The sequence below is a fragment of the Oryctolagus cuniculus genome, chromosome 17 (genome assembly GCF_051225735.1).
Source record: "Oryctolagus cuniculus isolate XC-2025 breed Fujian yellow rabbit chromosome 17, ASM5122573v1, whole genome shotgun sequence".
In the NCBI taxonomy this organism is placed as follows: Eukaryota; Metazoa; Chordata; class Mammalia; order Lagomorpha; family Leporidae; genus Oryctolagus; species Oryctolagus cuniculus.
The window spans coordinates 30,670,175-30,692,003 of NC_142883.1; the positions used below are offsets into that span (position 1 = coordinate 30,670,175).

The 21,829-nt window shown below is 38.7% G+C and overlaps 1 protein-coding gene across 9 annotated transcripts in view; it reads left to right on the forward strand.

The window, feature by feature from the left end:
* The window catches only part of STXBP4 (syntaxin binding protein 4), a 204,714-nt gene that overhangs the window by 27,230 nt on the left and 155,655 nt on the right, over positions 1-21,829 (forward strand). For all 9 annotated transcript variants that reach the window (XR_016223597.1, XR_016223599.1, XR_016223598.1 and 6 more), the window contains 3 exons: positions 14,319-14,425; positions 14,611-14,821; positions 18,265-18,343. Coding sequence is in view for 5 of the 9 variants with exons in the window: in XM_008271271.5 (XP_008269493.3) it covers positions 14,319-14,425; positions 14,611-14,821; positions 18,265-18,343 (397 nt within the window). In the remaining 4 variants the exon portion in view is untranslated. The remainder of the gene's footprint in view (positions 1-14,318; positions 14,426-14,610; positions 14,822-18,264; positions 18,344-21,829) is intronic.

Genomic DNA, 21,829 nt, shown 5'->3' on the forward strand with positions numbered 1-21,829 from the left:
TAATCATATGGTTTTTCTTTTGTAGTCTGTTAATGTGGTGAATCACATTGATTGATTTGCGAATGTTGAACCATCCCTGCATACCAGGGATGAATCCCACTTGGTCTGGGTGGATGATTTTCCTGATGTGTTGTTGTACTCTATTGGCCAGAATTTTATTGAGGATTTTTGCATCTATGTTCATCAGGGATATTGGTCTGTAATTTTCTTTCAGTGCTGCATCTTTCTCTGGCTTAGGGATTAAGGTGATGCTGGCTTCATAGAAAGAATTTGGGAGGATTCCCTCTTTTTCGATTGTTCTGAATAGTTTGAGAAGAAATGGGATTGGTTCTTCTTTAAATGTCTGGTAGAATTCAGCAGTGAATCCATCTGGTCCTGGGCTTTTCTTTGTTGGGAGGACCTTTATTACTGTTTCAATTTCTGTTTCAGTTATGGGTCTATTTAGGTTTTCTATGTCTTCATGGTTCAATTTTGATAGATTGCATGTGTCCAGGAATCTATCCATTTCTGATAGATTTTCCTGTTTGCTGGCATACAAGTCCTTGTAGTAATTTCTGATGATTCTTTTTATTTCTGTGGTGTCTGTTGCTACGTTTCCTTTTTCATCTCTGATTTTATTGATTTGGGTCTTTTCTCTTCTTTTTTTAGTTAGTTGGGCCAATGGGGTGTCAGTTTTGTTTATTTTTTCAAAAAACCAGCTCCTCGTTTGGCTGATTTTTTGTAGTGTTTTTTTGGATTCAATCCTGTTAATTTCTTCTCTGGTTTTAATTATTTCTCTTCTCCTACTAGATTTGGGTTTGGTTTGCTGCAGTTTTTCTAGGTCCTTGAGATGCTCTGAAAGCTCATTTATTTGGTACCTTTCCAATTTCTTGATATAGGCACCTATTGCTATAAATTTGCCTCTCAATACTGCTTTTGCTGTATCCCATAAGTTTTGATATGTTGTGTTGTTGTCTTCATTTACTTCCAGAAAGTTTTTGATTTCTCTTTTGATTTCTTGAATGACCCATTGTTCATTCAGGAGCATGTTGTTCAGTCTCCATGTGTTTGCATACTTTCTGGGGTTTCCTGAGTTGCTAATTTCCAGCTTCATTCCGCTGTGGTTTGAGAAGCTGCATGGTATGATTCTAATTCTTTTAAATTTGCTGAGACTTGCTTTATGGCCTATTATGTGATCAATCCTAGAGAAGGTTCCATGCACTGCTGAGAAGAATGTGAAGTCTTTAGATGTAGGATTGAAAGTTCTGTAGATATCTGTTAGATCCATTTGGGCAATAGTGTCAATTAAATCTGCTGTTTCCTTGTTGATCTTCTGTCCAGATGATCTGTCTATTTCTGAGAGTGGAGTATTGAAGTCCCCTAGTACTATTGTATTGGAATCTAAATCTCCCTTTAAGTCCCTTAACATATCTTTTAAATAGACCGGTGCCCTGTAATTAGGTGCATATACATTTATAATAGTTACATCTTCCTGTTGAATTGAACCCTTAATCATTATATAGTGTCCCTCTTTGTCTCTCTTAACAGTTTTTGTATTAAAGTTTATTTTGTCTGATATTAATATGGCTACACCTGCTTTTTTTTGGTTTCTGTTGGCATGGAATATCTTTTTCCAACCTTTCACTTTCAGTCTGCATGCCTCTTTGTTAGAGAGATGTGTTTCTTGTAGGCAACAAATACTTGGATTGTGTTCTTTGAGCCAATCAGCCAAACGGTGTCTTTTAACTGAAGAATTCAGACCATTAATGTTTAATGTGACTATTGATACGTAGTGACTTTGCCCTGCCATTTTCCCAGAGATATTTTCTAGTATATGTTTTGAGCTTCCCATGCTCTTTTACTGGTAGGTGTTCTTCCTTTCCCTTCTTTCATATTGATGGCCATGTTTCTGTGTTTCTGAGTGTAGCACATCTTTAAGTATCTTTTGCAGGGCTGGACGAGTGGCCACAAAGTCTTTCAATTTTGCTATGAAAGGTCTTTATTTCACCTTCATTCACAAATGAGAGCTTTGCCAGATATAATATTCTGGGCTGGCAATTTTTCTCTCTTAGCACCTGTGCTATGTCTCGCCATTCCCTCCTAGCCTGTAGTGTTTCTGATGAGAAGTCTGCTGTGATTCTGATTGGAGATCCTCTGAGAGTAGTCTGACGTTTCTCTCTTGCACATTTTAGGATCTTTTCTTTATGTTTCACTGTGGTAAGTTTAATTACCATGTGTCTTGGTGAGGATCTCTTTTGGTCATGTTTATTGGGGGTTCTATGAGCTTCCTGTACTAGGATGTCTCTGTCCTTCTCCAAACCTGGAAAGTTCTCTGCTAGTATCTCACTAAAAGGCCTTCTAATCCTTTCTCTCTCTCCATGCCTTCAGGAACTCCTAGAACTCGAATGTTGGTTTTTTTAATAGTATCCTGTAGATTCCCAACAATATTTTTTAGATTTCTAATTTCCTCTTCTTTTCTTTGGTTTGACTGTATGTTTTCCTGTGCTCTATCTTCTAAGTCCGATATTCTCTCTTCTGCTTCACCCATTCTGTTTTTAAGGCTTTCTAATGTGTTTGTCATTTGATCTATTGAGCTCTTCATTTCATTTTGATTTCTCTTCACTATCACACTTTCATGTTCTACTAGTTTCTGAGTTTCATTTTGATTCTTCCTTAAAATTTCATTTTCACGAGAGAGATTTTCAATCCTGTCCAATAAGGATTTCTGTAGTTCAAGGATTTGCTTTTGAAAACTTCTAAATGTTCTTATCATAAATTTTTTGAAATCCGTATCTTGCATTTCTTCTATCTCATCATCTTCATAATCTTGGTTTGGGGTGTTTTGTTTATTTGGAGGCATCATAGTGTCATCGTTGATCTTGTTCCCTCGATTTCTGTGTTTGTTGCTTGGCATAGTTAATTCTTCTTTCGTCACTGTGCGTTTTTTTTTTTTAATTTTTTTTTTAATTTTATACTATGTCCGTGTTAAGTGGACTGCCTGCTGTTGGAGGAGCCTTGGAGGCTTGAGATGGGTGTGGCCTGAGAGCTCTGCTTGGTTCTTCCTGGTTAAGGGTGTGCAAAGGTGACACCCTCAGGTTATGCGTGGTAAATCTCTCTCTATTTATTTATTTATTTATTTATTTTATTTATTCAGGGGGTAAGTAATACCGCACGGCACGGCTGTGCAGAATTGATGGTATTTAGCTTCCAGTCTCTGGCTTCTACCCAAAGAGTCTGTGTAGGCTTCTCTGGACTCCCACTGGGTTGCCTAGGCTACTGAATTGTAGTGACTCAGTTCCTTAGCTCTCCCCTGTTGATATGTAAATCCAGAGAGGGGGCCTGCTCTTTGTCTCTTGGGAATTCTTCAAGCCTTGCAGCCTTGCAACCTTTGCAAGGTTAGGGGAAAGAGAAACCCCCAAGCTTTTTTTTTTTTTCCTTCTTTCCGGTAGTGAGTTTGCTGCACTTTCCGGCCCCCCTCTAGATTCTGACCCCCGTTTCCCTGCCAATGTCTCGGGTTATTGAGCTCACCTCCCCTTCCAGCGCCGATGTGTGGACTCGGAGCCCTGGCCGTCCCAACTCTCCCCGCTGTTGTCTGTGTGACATGCACTCCCCTTTCTGCACTGGCGCGCAAACCCTGCGGCTTCTGCGGCACCGGCGGCTCCTGTGGCTCGGCTTCTGCGCGGTGGGCGACCTTGTTCTCCCAGTAGGTCCTCAGATTCACAGCCACTCGATCCAGAAGAGTTTCCTCTGCAATATTTTCCTGGTTCTTTTTTCTGAGGCTACCGTAACTCCCCTTTTATTAAACTAAATTTTCCCGGACTATCGGTGCGCGCCCTCACTATTCCGCCATCTTGGCTCCGCCGGTCTGTTTTTTGTTTTTTTTTTTACAGGCAGAGTGGACAGAGAGAGACAGAGAGAAAGGTCTTCCTTTACCGTTGGTTCACCCTCCAATGGCCGCTGCGGCTGGCACACCACGCTGATCCGAAGGCAGGAGCCAGGTGCTTCTCCTGGTCTCCCATGGGGGTGCAGGGCCCAAGGATTTGGGCCATCCTCCACTGCACTCCCGGGCCATAGCAGAGAGCTGGACTGGAAGTGGGGCAACCGGGACAGAATCCAGTGCCCCAACCGGGACTAGAACCCGGTGTGCCAGCACTGCAGGCGAAGCATTAGCCTAGTGAGCCGCGCAGCCAGCCTGCAGTGCTTCTTATTGAGTGTGCTAGTTCTACCACTCACTAGTTGCTCATGTGAGAATTTATATTTAGAACCCATTGAGAAATTAGATTTAGAATTAAGACAACAGAGTTCCTTTTATTGGTGTTTTTTGTTTTGTTTTGTTTTGTTTTTTTAATTAGGAAGTCTGTCTTTGCTCTTCCATGTGAGAAATGTGTAATGTCATGCGTTATTTTTTGTTTTGGTTGCTGAGAAGTCAGACCCAAATTTAAGGCAAATTCACAGCAAGTTATTTAATAGGTTACTATATCTGAATTTTCATTTCTCTTGAATTTCATTTGCTATTTCTGTTTTACTAATGTAATTGTGTGTGAGAGAGAGAGAGAGGAGAGGGAGGCAGAGGGAGAGAGATATTTGTAAAAATTTCCTGTAGTCCTTTTTGGAGAGATTGTTTGTTCTTATTTATTATTATACTTCCCATTGTAAATAGTCCTATTCTTACCATCTCCCCTACCACTAGAAACTCTTGAGTAGCAAGCAGTTTACTTATCTGAATTGTTATTTCTTAATAAGGAAAAGAGTTTCACTAAAACCTTACAAAACAGTTGTAATAGTTATAACTGTTTCTGGCTTTGTTCATATAAGACATGTTCCAAATATACGTTTCATATTCTAAGTATTACATTGTAAAAATAAGATATTATAATGATATATATTTTTGGCTTTTAAAGGTGAATAACTAACCATAGAAGAACATTTATAAGTGCTAAATTTAATGAAATTACAACAAGGAAAATGAAGTTTTTTTTCTTCTAAGAATTGAGATGGTTAATACCACTTAGTTTTTGTTTTTGTTTTTTTTTAAAAGGGGTGCATATGTTTGTGTATGTGTTCAGTATAGCACTATATTCCTTGGACCATACTTGATATTGTGCTGTAATCAAAAAGGGATATAACAAGTGATAGGAATCTGCATCTGCTTTTAAGACAAGCATCAATGTGTGCTCTTTTACTTCTATGACAAGCATTTGCTGTTAGAGTAATACATTGATAACAGTGGTACTTACCAGAATGACTCTTCATCAATCTGCCACCAGTGAGTGCAGATTAAGAAATTATACCCGTGATGTGTATTTTTTATGTTGGTTTTCTTAACATTTCATTGAAGAGTTTATTAAAAACAAAACCTTCTAATGGATTTTCTACGTATGTACCACTAGAGGGAAGCACATAATTATTAATCCTCTGTCCTGATCACATCCCACAGAAGAAAACAGCCAAAATAGAGAAATGTACAGGAGAAGAATAAGTAGTTTTCCAGTGCTCACATTTATTTTTGACTATTTCCTCAATATGGAGATTTATTGCATATCAAATATATAAATACAAAATAGATGGAATTTTTAAAAATTTTTGATAATATATTTACTACATTTTATAGTTGTTTAAGGCATTCTAATAACTTCTTAATCTGCATAAAATTTCTGAATAGTAGGTGTATTTATGTTATATTTATGAAATGGAAAATATTAGCTAATAACCATCATCAGATTGCTGAACTCAGCAACTGTTAATGTTTTAAGTGCGTATGAGTACTTTAACTTAATGAAAGTTTGTTTTAACAATATAATGTTTAAAAATTAACAAGGTAGGTTATCTTAATTTATATCTGGATTATATTCCACTTATATTCCAAAACTTCCAAAACTCTAAAGGAGTTTTTGGAACTCAGAAGGAATTTTCTTTCATTAATTATGATTAGGTACTGTAGCACCCCCCATTCTGATATTTTTCTCCTGATGAATATGAGAATATAAAACTGGTTTAGTAAAACCAATATTGTGTTTCTTTGAAAACCATACTCAGAGTTGGAAACTGGAGGTAACATGAATACAGATTTCTTTTTTTTTTTTTAAAGGTTTTTTTGTTTTGTTTTTTGACAGGCAGAGTGGATAGTGAGAGAGAGAGATAGAGAGAAAGGTCTTCCTTTTGCCTTTGGTTCACCCTCCAATGGCCTCCACGGCTGGCGTGCTGCGGCCAGCGCACTGCGCTGATCCGAAGGCAGGAGCCAGGTGCTTCTCCTGGTCTCCCGTGGGGTGCAGGGCCCAAGCACGTGGGCCATCCTCCACTGCCTTCCCTGGCCACAGCAGAGAGCTGGCCTGGAAGAGGGACAACCAGGAAAGAATCCAGCACCCCGACCGGGACTAGAACCCAGTGTGCCGGCGCCGCTAGGTGGAAAATTAGCCTATTGAGCCACGGCGCCGGCCAATGAATACAGATTTCTAATTCAAGTGAAGAAAGAAGATTCTCCCAGCTATAAGAGCTAGAGGCAACCTATACATTAAGAAGGAATATAATAAGTACTGAATTAAGGAAATATGAGAATTCTAAGGTCTTTCTACCCTATCAGCTAGTTCTATTGTCAGTGCAGAGTTCTCAACTTTTAATCTTAAAATTTTTTTTGGCCTGGACACTTGCACCCACATATCCAATTTTCTGATCAATGTTTCTACTTAAACTCTTAAAGACATCTGAAACTCAGCATTTCTGAGGCAGAATCCATATTGTTTACCTCAAAACCTCATCTTCTATTCTCTTCCCAAACAATACCTCTTCCATTGGTGAATGACACCTTCCATTTACAAAGTCAGAATGCTTAGTAGCTTCCAACTTTCCTACTTTGTCTTCCGGAAACAGCCAATTCATTAGCATATATGGTGACTTTTGTACTTTGAGTATTTCCTTAACCCATCAGTGTTATTAATCAGAGGAGATCTGGTCACCACAGTTTAAATTATCATCAGTTTTTATCAGGACCCTCAGTGAGTTTGTGTGCTCTTATACACCATGCATATTTCCCTCCCAACATATCTTACTAAGAATTGATTGCCTACAAATTCAGTAAGGTGTGGCTTCTGCCTCTGTGGCTCTTTATCTTGATGCCTTCAGAGGCACATTCTCTCAGGTCCTGGGATTGGCTAGTTTCTTTCTTATCTCATATGCTATTCCATCACTCTCTTCCATTCCTCCATTACTACCATATTTCAATACAAAGATCTGCTTAAGAGATGTATTCCCTGTTATCCTCTAGTATAGCCCTGGTTTTATTTTTCCTATATATGCTCCTGGTACCTTTTCCTTTTCTTCATGTCATCTATCTTACTTTGTAATGATATATAATGTTTGTGACTATTACCTCCACCTGACCCATAAAACAATATGTTTCTTTAAAAAAATGTATTATTTATTTGAAAGGCAGAGTTCCTGAAGCCAGGAGCCAGGAGCCTCCTCTGTGTCTCCCACATGGGTGTAGGGGCCCTAACACTTGGGCCATAACTACTGCTTTCCCAGGCCATAGCAGAGAAATGAATTGCAAGTGGAGCAACCAGGACTTGAACCACTGGCCATAAGTGATGCGGGCATTGCAGGCTTCACCCACCACGGTACCATAGTACCAGCCCCACCATGGTTTTTTTGTTGTTGTTGTTGTTGTTTTTAATTTAGATTTTTTTTTTTTTTTTGACAGGCAGAGTGGATAGTGAGAGAGAGAGACAGAGAGAAAGGTCTTCCTTTTGCCGTTGGTTCACCCTCCAATGGCCTCCACGGCTGGCGCGCTGTGGCCGGTGCGCTGCGCTGATCCAAAGGCAGGAGCCAGGTGCTTCTCCTGGTCTCCCGTGGGGTGCAGGGCCCAAGCACTTGGGCCATCCTCCACTGCCTTCCCTGGCCACAGCAGAGAGCTGGCCTGGAAGAGGGGCAACCGGGAAAGAATCCAGCAGCTTGTTAATTATTGTGAATTTATTGTGTACCTGAACCATTCTGGGGAAACAACCTTGGAAAAGACATGGTTCTGGCCAACTGAAAGAATCCCTGCTGGTAATTTGGGAGTTGCTGATTTAATATGCTATAATTTTGGGAGATGGAGAAAGGAGAGTAAAAGTGCAGTGATATGGATAAGTAAAAGTACTTTTGAAGCAAAGAGAAAGGAGCAGTTAAGTCCAGAGAATTGGAAAAAACTTACTGCAGAGATACTGGTTGAATTTGGCTGTGAAGTTTGGAAGTTTGTCAAGTAGAGAGATAGAAAGGAGGATGGTGACATTCTACATGGGACTTGGTAAGTGTTAAAGTGTCAGGAGTTGAAAGACCATGACTGATTTGAGAAGTATCCTCTGAGAATAGAATGAAGACTTAATATGATGGGATGGAAGGTGCATGGTAAGGCTAGAGAAAGTAGATTGCAGCTAGTTTCTTGTTCCGGGGTTGACAAGTTACTGAGTTTCAGCTTTTTCCTACCAGTGAGCACTCGTGAAAGGTTCTCAATTTGAGGAATAACATAATTAAATTTGCTATCAATGTGAAATTGTTCACAACAGATATGAGAGTCTGATTCAGCTGACATTATTTACCATCTCCAATATGCTGACTTACATATGTTCTGTGATTCTTACAGCAATCTTGTGTTATAGATATTTATCCCCACTCTGCAGTGAAGAGTCTCATCAAGAGTAAATGATTTGCCTTAGTTCATATAGTAACTGGAGTTAAAAGAAGGATGTCTTTAATCTATAGCTTCTTAAAGTATGGGAAAGAAATCCAAAGGCTTGTAGGAATAAGCATTCATTTCAGAAGGAATGAGTTAGCTACATCAGAATCAGGCTGTTAAGATAATTTCTAATAATATGGTAATGATATTTTAAAAACTAACAAAGTCATCATCAGAAATGAATAGTGCTGGGGCTGACGCTGTGGCATAGCAGATAAAGCCGCTGCCTGCAGTGCCAGCATCCCATGTGGATGCTGGTTCATGTCCCAACTGTTCCACTTGCGATCCAGCTCTCTTCTATGGCCTGGGAAAGCAGTCAAAGATGGCCCAAGTCCTTGGGCCCCTCCACCCATGTGGGAGACCTGGAGGAAGCTCCTGGCTCCTGGCTTCATAAATAAATCTTTTTTTCCTAATATCTATTCATTTATTTGAAAGTCAGAGTTACACAAAAAGAGGAGAAACAGAGAGAGAGAGAAAGAGAGGGGTCGAGAGAGAGGTCTTCCATCTGATGGTTCACTCCCCAAATGGCTGCAAAGGCCAGGGCTGCGCTGATCCGAAGCCAGGAGCCAGGAGCTTCTTCTGGATCTCCCACATGGGTGCAGGGGCCCAAGGACTTGGGCCATCTTCTACTGCTTTCCTGAGCCATAGCAGAGCTGGACAGGAAGTGGAGCAGCCAGGTCTCAAACCGGTGCCATATGGGATGCTGGTGCTTCAGGACAGGGCATTAACCCACTGCGCCACAGCACTGGACTCCATAAATAAATATTTAAAAAAAAAATGAATAGTGTTGATAGTTTTTGACCTAAGTGTTTGTGTGGTCAGGAATACATTATTAAAAAGTTTATATGAGGAGGAAGTACCTGGATCCTGGCTTCGGATCGGCGCAGTGCGCCGGCCGTAGCAGTCATTTGGGGGGTGAACCAACGGAGGGAAGACCGCTCTCTCTCTCTCTCTCACTGTCTAACTCTGCCTGTCAAAAAAAAAAAAAAAAAAGTTTATATGAATGCCAATGGAAAAAATGCAGTCTCTGAAGTTCCGCTTGTGGAAGTGTTTGTCACATTGCCTGCCATGACATGTAGTTGCTCAGTAACTGCTGCGTTGGAACCAGGACTGTGTGGAAGAAGCCTCAGCATATCCCTGAAGTTGTTGTCTTTCATACATTAGTCCAACTGGGGCAGAATTCACTTGTTTAAGATGCCAGACTTTTACAGAAATAGCTTTGTTGTCATTTGCAGGTTCTGACTTTTAAACAGGTTCAGAAATTCACATGATGAGCTAAGATCTTATTCTAGGAGGCAGAGAAAGAGAAGGAAAAAAGCCTCACAGCTATGAATACTTTTTAGAAAGAAGAAAATATATAAACACCAGAAATCACAGTGAGAAGACACAGTTGTCTTCTCCGACTTGCATCCTTCTAGAAAATTCCACTTTAATACACCAGGGTACTTTATTTATTTATTTATTTTTGACAGGCACAGTTAGACAATGAGAGAGAGAGACAGAGAGAAAGGTCTTCCTTCTGTTGGTTCACCCCCCAATTGGCTGCTACAGCCGGCGTGCTGAGCCGATCCAAAGCCAGGAGCCAGGTGCTTCCTCCTGCTCTCCCATGTGGGTGCAGGGCCCAACCACTTGGGCTATCCTCCACTGCCTTCCCAGGCCACAGCAGAGAGCCAGACTGGAAGAGGAGCAACCGGGACAGAATCCAGTGCCACAACTGGGACTAGAACCCAGGGTGCCGGCGCCGCAGGCGGAGGATTAGCCTAGTGAGCTGTGGCGCCAGCCCAGGGTACTGTATTTCAAGATGGGTTTCATGGCTTCGTGGGAACTTTTCCTCTGTAACACTGACACTGTGCAGCTTGAAAAGGGTGTTTGGGCACTGGCAGGTCCACCTAAACTCTGTTGCTTACCTCTGTTTTCTTAGCCTTTTCCTCTGCAAACCTGGCAACCAATTGTGATTTCTGTAAGATTCATCACTTCAAGAGCTACCTCCAGACCACTTAGAATTTAGTTCTGATACTGTAGTGGCAAAGATTGAGTGCTCCACCCGCACCTTCTCTCTTTTTCATTGTTTATTGAGATCTGGCTAGTAATTTATAGAGCTTAAATTCAAATCCAGGTCTATCTGGCTGCCAAACTCTGTGCTCTTTCCACTTCAGAAAGCACCTGACCAAAGGAAAGACAGTGATTTTTAGTTATCATTGTAGGATTTTCCATTTTCCAAGGAAATTCAATAAAAGGAATTTTTTTTAAAAAATTTATTTATAAGATATATAGATAGGTAGATACTTGAAAGGCAGAGCAGCAGAGAGAAAGAAGATAAACACAGATCTTCCATCCGCTGGCTCACTCCTCCAATGGCAGCAATGGTCTATTCTCAGACAAGAACCAGAAACTCCACAGGTTGGCAGGGGCCCAGGGTGGATTAGCAGGAAGTTGGATCAGAAGCAGAGTAACTGGGACTTGAACCAGCACTCCCATTTGGGATGCCTGCATTGCACATAAAAGCTTAACCCCTTGTGCTACAACACTGTCCCCAAAAGGAGCTGTTACTGCTGAGAACATTTGTAATAAAAACAAAATAACCATATTTTTTTTACTGTGTACCACCACAATTCTAAAATAAACCTTCTTTACTTGTCAGTGTCCTTGTAAATGTCTTGATCAAATGACACCGTCTGTTAGCCTTGTCAGGCTTTGGGATACAAGTTAATAGTAGTGTATTCATTAAATGTCAGTTAAAATCTACTTCATTAAACTGATTCTATAAGGTGTTATTTTGCAGATTCCTAATGTCCTAGATTGAGATTTAACAATGGCAGATATTTACTCCTTTTTAAAAATCAGTTTTAAAAATTCTTTTTTACCTTTGCTTCTGATACAAGTTCTAGAATATAGAACAAATAACTAGTACACCTACATTGTGTGGCAAACTGTATGACCTTTTATTGAGAAATTATTTTTATATGTATAAATAAATCATATATCTAATTTATGGAATATGAAATGAACACCTGTGAATTCATTTAGAGTGACTGAAATAGAAAATTTAAGGATTATTTAGTCTTTCTATGCTTTCCTATGAAATAAACTCTCTACAGAAATTTTTATTCTTCCCTAGTTCTTCTTAGCCTTTTTTCCTGCTGCAAAGAGGTTTGTCTCTTTGTTCATCAGGACATCACCCTAATCATTAGTGAATGACTATCCTTAAAACTAAAAGTTATCATGTTATAGTACAAGTTAGTGTACTTAAGTCTTAGTAATGTTTTGGGATAGTTGATTTAAATGCATCTGTGGTGTAACTCCAATAAGATCTGGGCCTGAGCAACACAAAACAGTGTTAAAAATCTTACAAAGTCAACCCTTTTGGTTTGTTGAACATATAAGGAGCATCCATAGAAGAATTAACATATAAGAAGCATCTAGAATTTCTTGCTCTTATCTACCTGTAACTTAGTACCTGTTAATCAACCTTTCCCCATCTACCCTACCCTTCTTCTACCCTCCCAAGCATCTGGTAAACACCATAATTCCTTTAACTTCTGAGATCACTTTTTTTTTTTAAGACTGTAAGATTGATATCATGTGATATTTATCTTTCTGTGCTTGGCTTACTTCACTTAACACAACGACCTCCTGTTCTGTCCATGTTATTACATGGCAGGATTTCATCCTTTTATGGCTGAGTACTATTCCATTGTATACATTTTTTTAAGTTCATTCTTCAGTGGATGGATACTTTTTGGCTATTCAGGATAGTGCTACAGTAAATGTGGGAGTACAGGTGTCTGTTTGCCAGACTCATTTTATTTCCTTTGGCTATGTACCAAGTAGTGGGATTTTAAAGTATATTTGAAAGTCAGTTAATAGAATGCTTTCTAAATTTTTTTTTTTTTTGCTGAAGGCTGGTTTGGTTATTTAGAGTCTTTTGTTGTGGTTTTATAGAACTGCTGTTAGTGTGGCTCAAGTTAGTTTTTTTTGTTTGTTTGTTTTTTAATAATACTTCTATTTCAGGGCCGGCGCCGTGGCACCCTAGGTTAATCCTCTGCCTGTGGCACCTGCATCCCATACGAGCACCGGTTCTAGTCCTGGTTGCTCCTCTTCCAGTCCAGCTCTCTGCTGTGGCCTGGGAAGGCAGTGGAGGATGGCCCAAGTGCTTGGGCCCCTGCACCTGCATGGGAGACCAGGAAGAAGCACCTGACTCCTGGCTTCGGATCAGCGTAGCTCCGGTCATAGCGGCCATTTGGGGAGTGAACCAACAGAAGGAAGACCTTTCTCTCTGTCTCTCTCTCACACTGTCTGTAACTCTACCTGTCAAATAAATAAATAAAATCTTTTAAAAAATAATAATAATACTTCTATTTCAGAAAGATGACAGATTGTAGTGCATTTAGACTATAACATCTTTTACATAGTATTTGAGATATTATGTTCCCAGAAAACCTTCTGATGAATGTTTATGAATGTTTCATATTTGTTTAGTTTTTTATGTATTCATTAGTCAATGAAAGAGACAATACTACATGTCTTTTTTTAAATAAAATAATAGCCTTTTTTATTTAAGAGTAAATAGCCATAAATTGCCATGATCATAAATAATTCAGTTCAGAGCAAAAAGAACAATTATCCAAAGGATATATTTCAGCAAATACGAATTTAAAGAAAAATTTCTCTTGATTTTGTGGAATTAGAAGACAAATGAAGACTGAGAAACTTCCCTTACATTAAATCTTGTAACAGATATGCTCGCTTATTCATTTAGGCTCATTCTGAGCAGAGCTGGGGTTAGCAGAGGCAATCCAGGCAGTCTTTATTACCAGAACACGATTAACACTGTATGCATGAGCAAGTAGGCATTAGGAAACAGGAGTGACTGTAGATCTAGCAAAAATGCATCGAAAATTTTGGTGGGAAGAAAATACATGGATGTTCAGTAACTAAAATAATTGAATGTTATGTCCTGAAAAGCCCCATAAGTATTTGGCCTATTCTATCAAAGAGTCAGAGCTTTGTCATAATGCTAAGCCTATAAAGCAGGTCTATGTCCTAATATATTAGATTCCTTAGCAAGCAAATGTCCTAACGGAATACACAAAACATGCAATTTCACTCCATGTATATTACCAAATTAGGCTTGAATCAGTAGCATTTTCACGATTTATTTTCTTTGAGAAGGAAGAGTTACAGAGAGGAGGGGGAGAGAGAAAAGAGATCTTCCTTCAGCTGGTTCACTCCCCAGATGGCCGCAACAGCTAGGGCTGAGCCAGACTGAAGTCAGGAGCTTCCTCTAGGTCTCCCACATGGCTGCAGGGGCCCAAGGACTCGGGCCATCTTCTACTGTTTTCCCAGGCACATTAGCAGAGAGCTGGATCAAGAATAGAGCAGCCAGGACTTGAACCAGCACACATACAGGGTGCTAGCATTGCAAATGTTGGCTTTACACACTATGCCACAACACCAGCCCTAAATCAGAAGCATTTTACTGTTGAGGTTCTCTAAGATTTTTCTGTTTAGTCATTGTTTTAGACATTCTTCAAAAGCTTTTTATTGCTCTAAATTCATCAGTTAAGTTTTTAAGACATTACGGGTTTTTTTTTTTTCATTTTTTAATAAACGTTTCTCTTTGATTTAGGATGGACGTTTGAAGCCAGGAGACCAACTTGTTTCAGTGAACAAGGAATCTATGATTGGGGTATCATTTGAGGAAGCAAAAAGCATAATTACTAGGGCCAGATTGAGGTAACTGTTCTATCTATAAGACAAAATGGGTCATTTAGCACATCTCCTTACAAATTATAGTTTAAGATGTTTTGAGTATTTTTAATGCTTAAAGAAATATTTTTAATAATATATTAAACATTAACTTAGAACTCAGTTTTACTAAATCCAGTGCATATCCTTAGAGTGATTTTTTTTATTCCTAGGTCAGACTCTGCTTGGGAGATAGCATTCATAAGACAAAAACATGATGGCAGTCATTCAGAAAATCCATCCTGCACATCCCTTCTACATGCTTCAGGAGAAAATGGACCTGAAGCCTCAACATTTAGCATTCTTTCTTCTCCCCCTGAAATGCTACTTCCAAAGACGTCATCTACTCCCAAAACTCAAGATGCCATTTTACCTTCTTTTAAGGTAAGTCAGGTAATAATTTTTTAAGATTTATTTATTTATTTGAAAGTCAGTTACACAGAGAGAGAAGGAGAGGCAGAGAGAGAAAGAGAGGTCTTCCATCCGCTGGTTCACTCCCCAATTGGCCACAACAGCCAGGGCTGTGCTGATCCAAAGCTGGGAGCCAGGAGCTTCCTCTGGGTCTTCCCACACATGGGTGCAGGGGCCCAAGGACTTGGGCCGTCCTTTACCGCTTTTCTAGGCCATAGCAGAGAGCTGGATCAGAAATGGAGCAGCTGGGACTTAAACCGGTGTCCATACGGGATGCCAACACTGCAGGCAGCGGCTTTATCCGCTACACCAAGGCGCCAGCCCCAAGGTAATGTTAAATTTATATTTATATTTATATACATTGTCTGTAAATCTCTTCTATGTTATGTTGGTTAAATACATTTAGAGAATAAATTTGGGCTGGCACTGCGGCTCACTAGGCTAATCCCCCACCTTGCGGCGCCGGCACACCGGGTTCTAGTCCCGGTCGGGGCGCCGGATTCTGTCTCGGTTGCCCCTCTTCCAGGCTAGCTCTCTGCTGTGGCCAGGGAGTGCAGTGGAGGATGACCCAAGTGGTTGGGCCCTGCACCCCATGGGAGACCAGGAGAAGCACCTGGCTCCTGCCATCGGATCAGCGCAGTGCGCCGGCCGCAGCACGCCTGCCGCGGCAGCCATTGGAGGGTGAACCAACAGCAAAGGAAGACCTTTCTCTCCTCTCTCTCTCTCACTGTCCACTCTGCCTGTCAAAAAAAAAAAAAAAAAAAAAGAATAAATTTGGCATTACTGTTAAAAAATTAGCATTTGCTTGAACTATTTTTTTAGTTTTTTTCTGTTTTAAATTTTCATGCTGTGCTTAATTTTTCATCAATGAGGACTGTGTACAGAAGCACGATCACTTAGGAATTATCAGCATGACAAAATGGGGCCACAAAGACATGCATAGATGTCACTCGATTATGTTAGGAGTATAATACTTAGTTTCAGACAGTCTCTAATATGCTTAGTTAGTAATTTCTATTTTTTGTTCGACTAAAACCAGGCAATCTTTTTTTATTGTTCTTATTTTCTTTCCTACACAGTGAGGCCAATCCCAATCATCTAGTCCAGGTGCATATTGTGCCCTCTTCTTTGTATGCTAGAATATAGTTCATACTATTACAATAATACAACATAAATTTCTGTGCCAAAATTAATATAATCTATTATTAACTGTTGTAGTGTCCTAACAAATCACCACAAAAAAAATAAGCATATAGGGGCCTTCATTGTGGCGAAATGAATTAAGCTGCTTCTTGGGATGCCAGCATTCCATAATATAGTGTCTCAGCTGCTCTGCTTCTGACCCAACTCCCTGCTAATGCACCTGGGAGGCAGCAGATGATGGCCCAAGTACTTGGGTCCCTGCCACTCATGTTGGACACCTGACTGGAGCTGTCACCTGACTTCAGACCTGATTGTTGCAGCCATTTGGAAAGTGAACCAATGAGTGGTGGATTGATCAATTTTTCTCTATCTTCATCTCTCTCTCTCCCTCTTTCTCTCTGGCACTCTATCTTTCAAATAATTAACTAAATAAATACTTTAAAAATTAAATAGAGCATATATTATTTTGTATGTGTTTTACATTTTTCTATATCACTTTTCTAATTTCCCTATTTTTTGATATATTTTTAAAATATTTATATATTTATTTTCCTCTACTTGAAAGTTGAAGTGACAGAAGGAAAGGGGAGAATGAGGGAGGGACACACAGACACAAACACAGAGAAAGAGCTATTGAAATCTTTGATCCACTAGTTCACTCTTTATTTAAAAAAAAAAGATTCATTTATTTATTTGAAAGTCAGTTATACAGAGAAGGAAAAGGAGAGAGAGAGAGGTCTTCCATCTGCTGGTTCACTCCCCAATTGGCCACAACAGCCAGAGCTGTGCTGATCCAAAGCCAGGAGCCAGGAGCTACTTCTGGGTCTCCCACACAGGTGCAGGGTCCCAAGGACTCGGGCCATCTTCTCCTGCTTCCCCAGGCCTTAGCAGAGAGCTAGATCGAAAGTGGAGCAGCCGGGACTCGAACCAGCACTCACTCGAACCAGTGCCCATCTGGAATGCCGGCACTGCAAGCGGTGGCCCCACCTGCTACACCACGGTGCCAGCCCCCACTAGTTCACTCTTCAGATGACTAGAACAGCCAGGGCTGGACCAGACTGGAATCAGGAGACCAAATTTCCATCCATGACTTCCAAATGAGTGGAAGGGCCCAAGCACTTGAGCTATCATCTGCTACCTTTCAGGATACATGAACAGGAAGCTTGATCAGAATAGGCGATGCAAGTGTCCCAAGCAGAAGCTTAATCTACTCTGCTATGATGTTGTTCCTGAAACGTTATTTGAAAGTGTGTGTGTGTGTGTGTGTGTGTGTTTAATTTCCAAATATTTGGGTGATATTTTCAATTCCTTCTTTTGTTTTTAAAATTTAATTCCATTGTGATCAGAAAGCTTCTTCTGTATGGTTTTCATTGTTAAATCTATTGAAATTTTTTATGGCCTAGAACAAGAAATAGGGTATATCTTGAAGAAGCATCATATTAGAGTTAGGTCAAGTGGGTTGACAATATTTTTTAAGACTTCTCTATCCTTATTGATTTTTTTGTCTAGTTTTTCCATCTATTTCTGAAAATAAAAATATGGAGCATCCACGTCTCTAATTTAAACTGTTTGCCTGATTTTCCTCAAAAATCTCTCAGTTTCTGTTATGAAACAATGAAACGCAAGTCTAACTATATACTACCAACACGAGAAACACTTAAGATTCAAGGACACGAATAGATTGAGTGTAAAAGAATTTTTTAAAAATCCATTCAAATAGTAATTTGTGAAAGAAATGAAGTAAATATATTAACGTTTTAGATAATGGACTCAAAGGCAGAAATATTGCCAGAGTTGATGAGGGTCAGATTATAATAAGAAAGGTCCATATGCCAGAATTATGTAAAACTTTATAAACTATAAGCATCTTACAACAAAGAACTTATATTATTTTATTCTGTGTTAGCTATAATAAAATAGAAAACTTAGGTCATGTTTTAAGTCAGTGGAATGAAATTCCACAAAGGTAATTTCAGTTTCAGGTACGTGCAGGTCACAGTGTTGATTTTCTGTCAGTCCTTCTACTTTGTAATAGTTGAAATACCATTTAAAAGACACAGAGCGTGACCTTCTATTTTGCTACCCTTGGACATGGTAGAGCTGAAAGCAGTTGTTACCATTCTTTCTGAAATGCATTGTTTAAAATGAATATTTTAGAAGTTTCATTTTTCTGGAATATTGCTTTAATCTTTTTAACCATTGTTTTTACATTGGATAGGAGCTTTTGGTCTGGTCTTTGACCTACTTTACAAAATGACAATTTTCTTTCACAGACAAAAACTGGATACAAGAAAGCAGAATATACTTCAATTACTTCTTCAGACAACAACCCTACAGATATATCTAATTCAGGTAAATGCACATTTAATTCTTCTTCTGTTATTTTTTTTTTTCAGTTACTCTCTCAATGAGGAGTACATAATATGACTTTAATAGACTTTAAAGAAGGGTGCATTGTGGCTTTTTTCTTCAGTGAATGAAAGAGCTAAATGAATGTATTGTCCAGTGGTCCCTGTTAAATTATGACATTTATTGGAAATTTCCATGAGCAAAGGGTTGAAATTTTTAAAAGTGCATTATAATAACCATCTGTGAAGCTATAATAGTTAATGAATTGTTGAAATGAAATACAGAAAAGTCTTCTATCAGGATTAGGGGGCCTCGTCCTTTTAGTGAAATAGTGGTAAACTATATTAAATGCACTTTTCAACAAACCCATTATGAAAAGGAAAATAGCTTAAGAAAACATATGTTTAAAACTTAAAAAAAAGACATGTTTCATTTGTTTGGAAGAAATCACATGTATTTAAGTTTAGAATGGACATTAATATCATTAATGCAGTACTGTTGATTCCTATATACCATGAAATGATTTACTATCTTTTTAAAACAGCAAACCATTAATTATCTAAAAATTAAACAAGAATTTTTACCAAGTTGTACTTGTTGGCAAAGCTGTCAAGAAAAAAAACCTTCCCCTAAAATTATTTCCAAAAGTTAAACAGAAAAATATTTTAAAAAATTGTAGTTAATATAAATGAAAAGCCAATTTACATATGGCTAAATAATAATGCAAATTTCTTCCCATATATTTTAATTTTTGATAGCATTGTCTAGATGATAATCTCGAAATAAAGAAGAATTAGTCTATCTCTAAATATACTTATTTTTTAAAGATTTATTTATTTATTTGAAAGAGTTACACAGAGAGAGGAGAGGCAGAGAGAGAGAGATCTTCCACCCGCTGGTTTACTCTCCAGATGGCTGCAACAGCTAGAGCTGCACCAATCCGAAGTCAGGAGACAGGAGCTTCTTACGGGTCTCCCACGTGGGTACAGGGGCCAAAACACTTGGGCCATCCTCTACTGCTTTCCCAGGCCACAGCAGAGTGCTGGGTAGGAAGTAGAGCAGCCAGATCTCTAACCGGTGCCCAAATGGGGTGCAGGTGCTTCAGGCCAGGGCATTAACCCACTGCTCCACAGCGCAAGCCCCCTAAATACACTTTTTTAAATTGGGAAAATAGAAGAATGAAGCAAATAGTCATGAGAGACTCTGGAATCAAAGTTGCTAAATTATGGAAGTCAGAGTCTTTTATTCCTTGATTAAATCATAAAATATTATTATGTGCACAATTTTCATGAACTTTGTAGAGATCACTTGTCTGCGTAGATTTTGATTTTTTTAGCACCAAAATAATCTTTTGATTCTGTTTTCCATTATTTTCTTGGTGTACCCTCATGTGTTTCCAAGTGATTTTTCAGAATACAGTAATAACAAGAATAAAAAGAGTTTTAAAAGGTCTAAAAATATTATTCAATCCCCTGATTCACACCCAAATGGCCACAATGGCCAGTGCTGGGCCAGGCTGAAGCCAGGATCCAGGAGCCTCTTCTGGGTCTCCCAGAATGATTCAGAGGCCCACGCGCTTGAGCCATCTTCCATTGCTTTCCCAGGAACATTGGCAGGGAGCTGGTTTGTAAGTGGAGCAGCCAATATTTCAACCAGCACCCATGTGGGATGCTGGCACTGAAGGCAGAGGCTTAACCTTCTACACCACAACATCAGCTCCTAAAGATATTCTTGAAAGAATCAAAACAGAACGTTGCATAAAGAAATAATATCACTAATTTAACAATATCACAAGCCTAAATTTTTTTACATTAAGTCTTTGGATTCTGAAACAAGTACTGATGGGAAAAAATATTTATCAAGGATTCATGCAATTAATCAAATGTAATTGATGCCACTCTTATAAAACATTCCCTTTCTTTTCCTAAAAAGAGGAATTGGTATAGAAGAAGATCTAGGAAAGTGGTATGCTGTACTTTAAAAAATATCTCTCCAGATGGAACAAATGGGAGTTTGAGGCTGGAACAGAAAGAAACCACAGACAAATTAGGATAACTGTCTTAAAGGGGCTTTTTGGGTCAAGCAACTCTGAGTTGTCAAAGCATGCTGAATTTATTTACAGATCATCTTAAAATTTTAATCCAAAAGCAAAGATTTACAGGAAAGTAGTCTGAAAGAAAACAAAATTTTGTTAAGCCATGACTATGTATTGTTAAGTAGGGCTTGTAGAATTTTGTATTAAATTTTTTAATATATGTCCTTATGTGAATATTAACCATACTTCATAGCTGCCATCATAGTTTTTTGTAATTTTATTGGTTTTAGTTTTTAACTCCTCAAGATGAGAAAATTGGCGATAAGAGATACTGACACAGAAGGTTAGTTTTCTGGAGTTACAAGTGAAATGTACCTGACCGAACATTGACACAGAGTAGCCCTGTGACCTTTGGCTAATTTCTTTACCTTTTTTGGCCTTTGTCTTTTAGTTGAGAATAATAACATCTACATCACTGTGGTTATTGTGAAGATTAATGAGCTTATATGTGTAATTACTTTATTGCCTGGCTAGAATTTGCATAAATAGAGGCTTATCTTTCATTATTATTCATTCATATTCACAGACATGGCGAATCATTATGCTTAGATGTAGAAAAATTTAAATCAGAGTGCATGCTTCAGTGTGGCACATTTTGGTGTGACCTTGTGTCTTTTTCTGTCTTTCTCTTCTTTCCACTTATTCTCACCTCCGTTGCAATGCTTCTATATACTTACACTAAATTGAATAATTAAGTCCAGTGCTGGTGTTGGTCTGAAACCATAACGAGGTTAGCATGGTTCTACCCAGTGATAGTGTGCCTTAGCTGCAGGTGAAACACCTAACTGGATGTCATTTTCAGGCCGTACAAGTCCAAACCTAGAAGATGACAAGCAAAGCTGACTTATCTGCTGTTGGATCTTCTTTACCATTCTACTCTGTTCTTACTACTTATGCCACCCTCTTGAGAGAGATAGATGTTTATACATACATATGCTTCTACATAGACTTTATATGTTTTATGGATTTATATATTTATCTCATGGCCCACATTTAATTATCGTGATAAAGAAGGAGATTTTCTTGTTATTTTTATCACATTTATAAAAATTCTATTATACTAAAAGAAGTCTTTCTCAAGATTTAATTCATTTTGGACCGAAAAGTCAGTAACCATTTTTTTTTATAATCTTGACACCTATAAGCTATATTAAAGATTTTACATAGAATGTTAAGGATGTGTTAAAGGTTTAGAGGAAGACTATTTATTTTCATATGCACTTCTTATGTTCTTAAGAAAGAGAATGCAAATCATTTTGTACTTAGAGACAGATGCTCTGAGAAATTAAAAAAAAATTAAAACACTGCATAAAGATGTGACATTTTAAAAAGTTTTTTCTCTTCCTCTTGTTTCTATGTAGAACTAGTAAAATACCACTTAAAAGAGTACTTAG